Source organism: Convolutriloba macropyga, chromosome 7 (assembly GCF_964194025.1).
Source record: "Convolutriloba macropyga chromosome 7, txConMacr16.3, whole genome shotgun sequence".
Taxonomy (NCBI): Eukaryota; Metazoa; Xenacoelomorpha; order Acoela; family Convolutidae; genus Convolutriloba; species Convolutriloba macropyga.
In genome coordinates this window covers 72,053,604-72,065,722 of record NC_134474.1, presented here as the reverse complement: position 1 = coordinate 72,065,722, position 12,119 = coordinate 72,053,604, and the positions used below count along the sequence as shown (strand labels likewise).

At 33.0% G+C, this 12,119-nt stretch overlaps 1 protein-coding gene across 1 annotated transcript; it reads right to left on the bottom strand.

The window, feature by feature from the left end:
- Positions 1-1,225: 1,225 nt before the first annotated feature.
- Positions 1,226-10,557, bottom strand: LOC142342511 (uncharacterized). Its single transcript, XM_075393859.1, has 3 exons — positions 10,508-10,557; positions 4,723-5,093; positions 1,226-1,775 (listed from the first exon to the last, which is right to left on the bottom strand). Exons 2-3 carry the CDS (start codon positions 5,043-5,045, stop codon positions 1,508-1,510), a joined length of 591 nt encoding a protein of 196 aa, XP_075249974.1. The 5' UTR covers positions 5,046-5,093; positions 10,508-10,557; the 3' UTR covers positions 1,226-1,507.
- Between the last annotated feature and the right edge of the window lie 1,562 nt (positions 10,558-12,119).

The window sequence follows — 12,119 nt, the reverse complement described above, 5'->3', positions numbered from 1 at the left end:
CTCTTTCAATAAGATTTTTTTAAAAAAAATTGAAAGACATTGAGTTTTGGTCGTAAGTAATGGTTTTGTTACTATTTGATTTTGTTGTTTGTCCCGTACTCTCTGGAATGGCAGGTATCACCTCTAATGTTTTATTTTGTATTTTGTATATGGGTTTGAGCTGAAAGCGATTTCTTAATACACTAATTATTTTTGAACAATAAGTATTTTTTGAAAATGTTCTATCTCTTTCTCATTTTGTGAACAATTAAGTCAAAAACGTTAACGTTGCTGATCGGTGTCGCGACAATATGAGCGAATTCACATTGCCGCGCCTCCCTGATGTAAATTAGTGCTGAGTATCTGTGATTTTTTAAATTTAAATTCAGCAAGAAGTACATAGATCTTGATGGATCCTTTTTGTGCGTTTTCAATATTGCTCATGCGCTTAGGCGCTGGTAGATCTAATCCTACCAAACTTCAGGATTCTTATCTTCATTTCTTATATGTTTCTTTAAATACAGTTCAGCTTAGCAGGGGACGAATTCCTGGCAAACTCCTTCGAAGCCAGTAGTTTCATAATGTGAGAAGTGGCAACACAAAAATTTGCTGAACACTCTAAATGGACTCAGAATTTAGGCAATCGAAATTTCGGGTCTTACCAGTTATAGCTCCCCCCCCCCCCCCCACCACCACCACCAATCATGGCAAACATAGCACAATGGGGACTATAATGGGAAAGATCCCGAAATTGGTAAGGAAAGAGAGCAAGATTGGTCATGCATTTATTTTAATTTTAATTTTAATTTGGTATTTTCTAAATCAGTTGTAAGATAATAATTAAGGTCCATTTTTACTCTGTTGATTTTGGTTAACCATAGTTTCATTTTCTCCAGTCCTTTAAAATCCACAAAAAAATTTATCGATTGTTTGAAAAAGCACCAAGAATTTTGAAATTTTGCAGTTATTTCATGTGCTTTTCGGGGGTGTTAGCAGAGATTGACTTTTCCTATGGAGAAAACAAACTACGAGCACACACCACCCGGGTTGATCATTATAAATTGAAATTACTATTCAAAAAACGCCATCAACGATTTTTACCGAATTTTACAAAGCAATACAACGATCTCAAACTGTTCAAACACTATTCAATGTCTCTGTAAAGCAAATATTTACTCCTGCGTATGTATGTTATAGTGGTTACTTAAATTAAAACGCCATACACAAAATCTTTCGAGGTCCGCTTCTTGGCTGTTAGGTGTGATCAACCCGGGTAAATTTAGCCCAAATATTGCATAGCCCAATGTTCAGATCTTAAAGTTTTTTCATAGAACTTTCCCAATAAGAGGTTTACAGAATGCCAAAATTGACTTTCCCTAAAACAAATGTTACATTTTTATTAACAACTTTTATGACTGTCTTTTTGACGGATGATATTTGGATTTAAAATTGGCAGTGTAGATATGTATACACATAGAATATGCAGCTAGGCCAAGCGTAGTTGTTAAGTAGCCAGGGTTTTCCAAGATCACATGAACAAAAACGGGTAAAGAGTCGGCCCAATTCTGGAGAGGGGAGTTTTGATTCGATAGTACTGATCCAGATGTCGGATGATATCGCTGGCCGCTGAAGAGATAGCAAAGTTTCTTTTGGCATCCCGGGTTTTGGTGCTGTTGTTTCCGTCATCCCCGTCATCTTGGTCCCTTTTGGGTATTTTGGGAAGGGTGGGGAGGGTCATCCGGGGCAGGAACATCTCTTTATCTCTGGGTTCGAAGGTGTCCCCTTCTTCCGATATTCTAACAGGACCAATCAAGGGCATCATTGAAAATCAAATCAGCAATTTTGAACATCTACCAATTTTTTGAATTAAAACGACTAATCAAAAATGTCTCTCCGAGTACAGATCAAAAACAAAGGCAGAAACCTACTCGATCTTTATGGGACACATTTTGAAAAAACTTGAAAGAATCCAAAATTTGCCAGTCTTACGTGATATTCTGGGCAATTCTATGGCAATGGAAATAAACCTCCCCCAACCCTTCCTAGGTGGCTAATGGGCTTGAGCACCCCTAATCGTACCATTTGCAGTTTGACCTTAATTCCTTAAATCTCTTTTTTAATTAAAAAGAGAAGTATTAGTTGTTTGCACGGCTTTGCTTTAGGGATGTGATGTACAAACTCATATGACTGCACAGTGAAGCAAAACCGATGGCAACTTAACAGCTCATCATACTTTGATTTTGATTTTCTTGATAGCGTTACTCACTTTGTGGCACGTAAGATCATGTTGAGCCAACATTTTGTAGCAGTAGAAATACCGCCATCCAATCAGAGACTGAGAATACACTTTCTCTTTTATATAGAGAGAACTCCACTAACTATAGTCAGTCTATTAGAGTAGATGCACGATGTGCGTATCTCTGACTCCGGTGTTACTCTTTATAGTCACCGTTATAATTGAAATATACCTCCAGTGTTCTACCGAGTCGGTTATTCTGAGAGATTTAGGTAAGCCTACTTCGCGCGTAGAAAAAAGTAGCCCTAACTCTTTACACCATAAGGCTGTAAAAGGAGCTCACCTCGGGTCTGCCTTAATTTAATTAATACTGCAACGTTTTCAAATTTTTCTTGATCAAATGCCTAATATTTTTAGACATGTAAAATTATCCTGCAAATTCTCACTAATTCTGTTGTTTTTTTACCAAAAAGTTTTTCAAAATTTTGCCAAGACAAATTTTTGTTTTGCCGGACATAATTCCATAAATAGACAATTGATATAGCCCATGCAGTCAAAACATTTTTAAGGTTGAGTATGAAATATTTTTAAATCCAACTCTAACAGTAGATATCTTTTTCGCCATAAATTTAGGCGACTTAAATCTCTTTCAATTGTTCCTCAGAAGCTTTTGACCAATTATGGCTCACAAACTTTCCCTAAAAATCAACTATTTACATCAAGCTCAATCGTCTTGTTTTTATCACAGCTGCAAAAATAGACCGCACCATCGAGCGAATGCAAATCGAGTTGGTGAGCTGTGCTCTGAAAGACAAATATACAGAGCGAACACGATTAAACTACGATTAACAAGGATTAGAAACAAGAAAGCGCTGATATATGCCTCAATCTTTTTAGCAACAACCTCCCAGCGTAAACGGTGTCACCATTAGCTCAAAAAAATTGAGACAACTTATAAAAACATTCAGTTCGAATATTTGCCCCATTTTGCTTAGCTGGTTGAAATAAGATATTTCTTGCTGAAAAGTCGCTAAATTCTCTTCGTCTCTATTCTTAATTGAGTAGTCTCAAAGTACACTTTAGAACATTATTCCTAGTTGACTAGTTGGCTCTGGTGAAAATGCCAAGCGGAACCGCAATTATCGTGTCAACTTCAAAAGAATCTTTGAATTAACCCCCAAAAACAATGCTGAGAACTCGGGTTTCTCAAAACTTTCATCCGATCTAAAAATTTTTCCAAAGAGAGCCTGAACTGAACACAACATATTCCCTTTAACCAACTCTGAAATCCGTCACTAAATTCGACTCGAGAAATTAAAAAAAAATTTCGTAAGCATTAACCACTAAACACGAAACTTGCAAAAAATCAAAATGTGAAAAAAGTTGGATCGACAGAATCACAGCAAAGAAAACTCTTCCGTAAATAGCACTGACTCAACTAATCTAGAGGAATAAATACTAGAACTGTTTCACAAAATTTTTGAGACTAAGTTAAAGCATTGCAATGAACTGAACCAAATAGTTGTGATGCGATTTATGGTTCACCTTGTTTACCTACTCTCGGTTTCCCCAAGAAACTGGATTTTTAACACCTAAAATTTTGAAAACGCAGCTATGAAAATTTGAGCAATTTAATCTCTATTTTAGCAATCAGAAGAGCCTCAATAGATTTTTTTAATTCCTTTTGAATATGTTTTTCGAAAGAGAAGAAGGTGAAACTGTCATAAAGAATGTAAGTTCTTCTACAATTGATGAAATAGAATTGGTGACAATAACCAAAAATTTTGCTCAACAACTGCCGATTATGATGAGATTATTTGTTCGTATTCTCTAAAATATTCGTATTCATAAAAATTCTACATGTTTATAATTATTAAGCCCTTAATGGGTTCTTTCTTTCTCGAGACGTTGACGCACAAAATTGACTGAATCAAAATTAAATTTTTCAGTCGTTAGTTTTCAGTTTCTACGCTTTTTTTTTACAAAACTTGTTCTGAAAAACAGTGATTAAAAATAAGTAATTTGAAAATTAAGTTGACAATTAGTTGACAATTAAGAGTACTAACTAATGAGCTGATAAAGCTCCAAAGTTCTTCATTTTGCTCTTTCAAGTTTTTTTAAAAAAATCTTTGGAACATTTAAACTTTTTTGGCCGGAATCAAGTTGGATATTATTTCTTCTAAGGAACAGGTTAACAGATTAAATGATTTCCTTAAAAAATAAGAATATTTTTGAATGAATAGGGGTTCAGGCAGGAACTTCATAGGACCCGAAACAACATAGAAAGAGCTCTCCATACAACCCTATATGCATGATTTTTTCTATTGCGATTATTGAATTTTGATAATCGCACTTGCCTGGAATTTTTTGTTCGCACATTTCCCGTCACCAATAGCGAAATGGCGCTGCAGTGAATGTAAAAACTGAACCCAAAATTTTCGCTTCTCTTTTCCTTTTCAGCGTCAAAATTGGCGCTGAGAAAGAATATTTTATCAATTCAATGATGCCTTTTGTCAATGCAGTCAACACAATGAAGAGCATCTTCTTCAAAGTAGCGCATTCTTAGGAACACATTAGTAGGTGATGAACTTCCACTTCTAACACCACCTGCACTTCTAGAGCCCCCCTTGTGCACCATCACACCTGCTGACGACCCCCCAATTGACAAACCCAGGGAGAGGACAAACAGCCAGAAGAGAGCCCCACGTTGAAACCCGAAGGGGTGCACCAGGAGGCTATGAAAGTTGTTGACCTTTGACATCGTTGTATGATGCTTGGGGTGTTTGACCGAGAGGGTATGCTGAGAATTGTAAGTGCTTCGTCTGGTCATAGTTGAGATGCAGTTGCAAATATTGGCCAGGGTGTTGCTTAGTTGGCACTAAAACGATGAAGACTTGAAATTGATTCCTTTTTGTTTCGCTTATTCAAGGTAAATAAAATAGAAGCACAAACCAAAAAGATGTACGGTTGAAATTTTCAAGACATTGCATTTTGATCACAGATTAGCTTGAACGTCAGGGGGTGGGGGTGGGGTTGGAGTGGGGGTGAAGTCTTAATTAGAGGCCAAATTGCTGAAAAAATTCTTGATCACAGAGGGTAAAGTCTGGAAAAAGTAGTCTGATCTCGAGTAAAGTCAGGAAACCCCGGCCTAGGTAAAACTGCAAACTGCGAGACGATTCACGCGTTTCATTTGTCATACAAATAGGCAGTGGAACATAACTCGAAGGGAAACTACATGAGGCTATCAAACGAGCTGACAGTCTAGAATTATTTTGAGAAAAGATAAGCTCTTAATATTGAAGTGATAGACCTGAATAAAAGTTTTTTGTTTTTTTTTGGTAGTTTTTTGTTTTTAATCTTTTGTTGGGTAGGGTTACAGAGCCTGCGTGCCAAAAGTGATTAAAGCCTTAACAAGAACTATAAATATAAACATTTCTTTATTAATATTGTTTTTTTTTGTAATTAGTATAAGCAGTTATCTATTGTTTTTACTCCATTCTTATATTGTTGTTTTGTTTTTATATCTGAATGTTGTTTTAATTACACATGCTTTGATTCTATCAAAACCAAAGGTTGAGAGGACAGCATCACTTCTTTATGTTAAAAAACAGTTGTGGACGTTAATTTTTTGAATTAACAATACTGTCATGTATTGTGTAGTAGATGATTAAGTGTATGCGATAATTGTTTTAATATTGTCCTTGCATTTAACAAAAGGAATACATTTCGTAGAGAAAAAGTTGAGAAGTAAATCAAAAATTATGACGTAGAGATTAAAAGTCTTTGGAAAATTAGGAGGTTCGAATTAATTTTTTTTTCATACAGATCCATAAAAATTAGTCGCAAAAACCATTAATATTTATTTTTTTCCATTTTATCAGACCTTTATTTTTTAAACATTGAGCCGTGCTTTTTTTAAAGAAATTTTTGCATAAATTTTTGTCCCGGTAGAACACAACCGCAAATTTCAAGAGCCAATGATATTGTACAAATAGGAAAACAAGAAAAATCAGTAACCTGGAACCAGTAACCTGCGGAGCATAAGTTGTGAAAAAATTTTGGTATAAGTTGTGAAAAACTTTTGGCATAAGTTGCGAAAAATTTTTGGCATAAATTGTGAAAAATTTTTGGCATTAGTTGTGAAAAACTTTTGGTATAAGTTGTGAAAAACTTTTGGCTTAAGTTGTGAAAAACTTTTGGTATATGTTGTGAAAAACTTTTGGCATAAGTTGCGAAAAACTTTTGGCATAAGTTGTGAAAAACTTTTGGCATAAGTTGTGAATAACTTTTGGCATAAGTTGTGAAAAACATTTGGCATAAGTTGTGAAAAACTTTTGGCATAAGATGTGAAAAAATTTTGGCATAAGATGAGAAAAAAATTTTGGCATAATATGTGAAAAACTTTTGGCATAAGTTGTGAAAAACTTTTGGCATAATTTGTGAGAAACTTTTGGCATAAGTTGTGAAAAATTTTTGGCATTAGTTGTGAAAAACTTTTGGTTTAAGTTGTGAAAAACTTTTGGCATAAGTTGTGAATAACTTTTGGCATAAGTTGTGAAAAACATTTGGCATAAGTTGTGAAAAACTTTTGGCATAAGATGTGAAAAAATTTTGGCATAAGATGAGAAAAAAATTTTGGCATAATATGTGAAAAACTTTTGGCATAAGTTGTGAAAAACTTTTGGCATAATTTGTGAGAAACTTTTGGCATAAGTTGTGAAAAACTTTTGGCATAAGTTGTGAAAAATTTTTGGCATTGGTTGTGAAAAACTTTTGGTATAAGTTGTGAAAAACTTTTGGCATATGTTGTGAAAAACTTTTGGCATAAGTTGTGAAAAACTTGTGGCATAAATTGTGAAAAACTTTTGGCATAAGTTGTGAAAAACTTTTGGCATAAGTTGTGAAAAACTTTTGGCATAAGTTGTGAAAAACTTTTGGCTTAAGTTGTGAAAAACTTTTGGTATAATTTGTGAAAAACTTTTGGCATAAGTTGCGAAAAACTTTTGGCTTAAGTTGTGAAAAACTTTTGGCATAAGTTGTGAAAAACATTTGGCATCAGTTGTGAAAAACTTTTGGCATAAGTTGTGAAAAACTTTTGGCATAAAATGTGAAAAACTTTTAGCATAAGATGAGAAAAAAATTTTGGCATAATATGTGAAAAAGTTTTGGCATAAGTTGTGAAAAACTTTTGGCATAAGTTGTGAGAAAATTTTGGCATAAGTTGTGAAAAACTTTTGGCATAAGTTGTGAAAAATTTTTGGCATTAGTTGTGAAAAACTTTTGGTTTAAGTTGTGAAAAACTTTTGGCATATGTTGTGAAAACTTTTGGCATAAGTTGTGAAAAACTTTTGGCATAAGTTTTGAAAAACTTGTGGCACAAATTGTGAAAAACTTTTGGCATAAATTGTGAAAAATTTTGGCATAAGTTGTGAAAAATTTTTGGCATTAGTTGTGAAAAACTTTTGGTTTAAGTTGTGAAAAACTTTTGGCATAAGTTGTGAATAACTTTTGGCATAAGTTGTGAAAAACATTTGGCATAAGTTGTGAAAAACTTTTGGCATAAGATGTGAAAAAATTTTGGCATAAGATGAGAAAAAAATTTTGGCATAATATGTGAAAAACTTTTGGCATAAGTTGTGAAAAACTTTTGGCATAATTTGTGAGAAACTTTTGGCATAAGTTGTGAAAAACTTTTGGCATAAGTTGTGAAAAATTTTTGGCATTGGTTGTGAAAAACTTTTGGTATAAGTTGTGAAAAACTTTTGGCATATGTTGTGAAAAACTTTTGGCATAAGTTGTGAAAAACTTGTGGCATAAATTGTGAAAAACTTTTGGCATAAGTTGTGAAAAACTTTTGGCATAAGTTGTGAAAAACTTTTGGCATAAGTTGTGAAAAACTTTTGGCTTAAGTTGTGAAAAACTTTTGGTATAATTTGTGAAAAACTTTTGGCATAAGTTGCGAAAAACTTTTGGCTTAAGTTGTGAAAAACTTTTGGCATAAGTTGTGAAAAACATTTGGCATCAGTTGTGAAAAACTTTTGGCATAAGTTGTGAAAAACTTTTGGCATAAAATGTGAAAAACTTTTAGCATAAGATGAGAAAAAAATTTTGGCATAATATGTGAAAAAGTTTTGGCATAAGTTGTGAAAAACTTTTGGCATAAGTTGTGAGAAAATTTTGGCATAAGTTGTGAAAAACTTTTGGCATAAGTTGTGAAAAATTTTTGGCATTAGTTGTGATAAACTTTTGGTTTAAGTTGTGAAAAACTTTTGGCATATGTTGTGAAAACTTTTGGCATAAGTTGTGAAAAACTTTTGGCATAAGTTGTGAAAAACTTTTGGCATAAGTTTTGAAAAACTTGTGGCACAAATTGTGAAAAACTTTTGGCATAAATTGTGAAAAATTTTGGCATAAGTTGTGAAAAACTTTTGGCTTAAGTTGTGAAAAACTTTGGTATAAGTTGTGAAAAACTTTTGGCATAAGTTGTGAAAAACTTGTGGCATAAATTGTGAAAAACTTTTGGCATAAGTTGTGAAAAACTTTTGGCATAAGTTGTGAAAATTTTTTGGCATAATTTGTGAAAAACTTTTGGCATAAGTTGTGAAAAACTTGTGGCATAAATTGTGAAAAACTTTTGGCATAAGTTGTGAAAAACTTTTGACATAAGTTGTGAAAAACTTTTGGCATAATTTATGAAAAACTTTTGGCATAAGTTGTGAAAAACTTTTGGCATAAGTTGTGAAAAACTTTTAGCATAAGATGAGAAAAAAATTTTGGCATAATATGTGAAAAAGTTTTGGCATAAGTTGTGAAAAACTTTTGGCATAAAATGTGAGAAAATTTTGGCATAAGTTGTGAAAAACTTTTGGCATAAAATGTGAAAAACTTTTAGCATAAGATGAGAAAAAAATTTTGGCATATTATGTGAAAAAGTTTTGGCATAAGTTGTGAAAAACTTTTGGCATAAGTTGTGAGAAAATTTTGGCATAAGTTTTGAAAAACTTTTGGCATAAGTTGTGAAAAATTTTTGGCATTAGTTGTGAAAAACTTTTGGTTTAAGTTGTGAAAAACTTTTGGCATATGTTGTGAAAACTTTTGGCATAAATTGTGAAAACATTTGGCATAAGTTGTGAAAAACTTGTGGCACAAATTGTGAAAAACTTTTGGCATAAGTTGTGAAAAATTTTGGCATAAGTTGTGAAAAACTTTTGGCTTAAGTTGTGAAAAACTTTGGTATAAGTTGTGAAAAACTTTTGGCATAAGTTGTGAAAAACTTGTGGCATAAATTGTGAAAAACTTTTGGCATAAGTTGTGAAAAACTTTTGGCATAAGTTGTGAAAAACTTTTGGCATAATTTGTGAAAAACTTTTGGCATAAGTTGTGAAAAACTTGTGGCATAAATTGTGAAAAATTTTTGGCATAAGTTGTGAAAAACTTTTGGCAAAAGTTGTGAAAAACTTTTGGCATAATTTGTGAAAAACTTTTGGCATAAGTTGTGAAAAACTTTTGGCATAAGTTGTGAAAATCTTTTGGTATAAGTTTTGAAAAGCGAAAATGCTCCTATTGCAACAAACATGAAATTCATCAAAGATTTTCTTGAACGTATGTCTTTAAAAAACACAGTTGTGAATTTTGGCGCTTCGAATTCAATGGCGCTTCGAAATGTAAACTATAAGTATATTTTAAAAATTTCTGGTCGGAACTGGTCACAATTTTTTGCATATATAGCCAATGTCTGCATTGATTGCCTTCAACGACCCATTCTTGGTAAATAGGGTAATTTTTTTAAAAACCTATAGCAAATTACTCTTTCTGTTCAGTTTTAACATCTTGTTTGGAGAGAAAAACATATTCTCCGGCATTTCCCATTCTTTGAACTGTCGTAATTAAATATGATAAATGTGAACAGTTAATGCATCAACTGTTCAAATTTATAATAGTTAAAAACGACTGAGTTCAAATAATGGATAATGCTGGAGGATGTGTTTTTCTCTCCAAACGAGATGTTGAAACTGAACAGAAAGTGTTATTTGCTGTGGGTTTTGAAAAAATTACCCTATTTATCAAGGATGGGATGATAGGTGATAAAACTCGATTCGGTGAAGCCTATATTTATAACCAATCAGCCAGAATTTGGCAGTAATATTTTGTTGACATTTGGTAAGTACCAAATAAGACATTTAGAATTGGTGTTTTGAAAACCGATTGACGCTACAATGTACTGCTACAATTACTACTTCGAAACTCAATGAATGAACTGGTAAGGCCGACGAAAGAAGCTCGTCTACTTACAATTTTATCCAGTCGAGTGTTTTGGCAGATATTACGGTCAATCAATTCTATCATAGTGTACAAAACACAGCAAATTTTTGTCACGAAGTAGTCCCACATTTTCCCCCACGAAGTCCCAATTGTTCCTGATTCTGTTTCAGAATTGCAAAATGCCAAACTGTGTCGTCGGTTCAGTTACAAAAATATGAAGCTTAAATATTTCAAAAGACATAAAAGTTCAAAATTATGACTAACAGTTACTAAAAAAGAAGTCATAAGGCATAAGCTATTCGCTAAAGCACGAAAAAGAAGAAGTTCATTTTCCGCAAATAAAAAAGAGAGTGAGTCAGGCTAATTAAAAATTCAAACTTAGAAAATATGATATTTTTTAAAGCAAATAGCTATTCAAAAAAGTTTGAGCTCAATTCTGCGTCCGTTTGAACTTAATGTTGAGTTTGCGTTTGAGGCAAAAAGTCGATCAATCGTATACTGTTAGTGCTGCAGTGAAACCTGGAAGCCTTTTCAGTTCTAAAAACTTCTAAATGTCATTTTAAAAGTTCACAAAGGAATTTTCTTCCCTTGAACGAGTAACATCAAAACCCACGACATTTAATACCTCATATGCTAGGAAAAGTTTAACTGAGAAAGAAGCCTTAGGGTTCAATTTACTAAGATAGGTTTTGTTTCCGACATTTTCTTCGAATTGCGTCACGCACATCGAAAAGAGCAAAATATAATTTTTCACAGAATAAACGAGCATGGATCGAACAAAATGGGTTACCAACCCTTGCTCAGAATTCATCCATCGCTAAGATGAGTAATTTTGGGAAATTTCAACTTTTAACGTGCAAAAAAATCAAACAAACAAAAACATTCAAGATTTGAAACTTCTTTTTTTCATCTTTTTGAATATTTTTCCGGTGTCTTCATGGATAGTGCAACAGATTTACCACAGTGATAAGTCATCATAGTAAAACTGGGAAACTGTCCGATAGTGCTAAATTTTAAATATCAATTCTTAAATCAAACTTCAAACCAAAGTGACCAATTTTTGAATACACGGCAAATTGACTTTAAACACTGGAGACCATGAAAGTGTTTAATTCTCCGGTGTGTCATTTTCCGGAGACTAAGAAATGTAGTTCATGAAATGGCCAAAAGTTGCAGTAAAAAACCACTTACGATGTGAACCAGTCTTTTTTTGCAATTTTCCTGCCTACTAGGTCATTACTTTCCTGGAAAATGTGAACTAGCTTTGGCTTTGATTCCAATCTAACTTCTTTGAATATTGAAATTGGTACCCGGTTCCAAGAAAGGATAATAAATTCAACAAATGAAACATTCATTAATTGAATTTTGTGCTTCATCTTTTGAAACGTTAGTTTATGGCTTGTCATTTTGCTCTTTTGGATGCAAAAATCTCGGAAATCCAATAAATTCACCCAATACTGACAAGTTGCTAAAAGAGAATTTATTAATGAATTATGTAAAAGTACTTTAGAAACATATTGTGAAAAATATTTTCCGGGAATAGTTATTAAATTTCTTAATATAACTGCTCTGTTAATAAAATTGCATAAACTTGAATATTTAGTGTTCACTTTCTAAAAATATGCCAAAAAGTGATAGAATA

Excerpts from the sequence above, each read along its gene's own strand:
- LOC142342511 (XM_075393859.1), bottom strand. The coding sequence starts at position 5,045 with ATGACCAGACGAAGCACTTACAATTCTCAGCATACCCTCTCGGTCAAA. Across the intron at positions 1,776-4,722 it reads GTTGACTGCATTGACAAAAG|AATATCGGAAGAAGGGGACA; the intron begins GCATCATTGAAT and ends TGGTCCTGTTAG.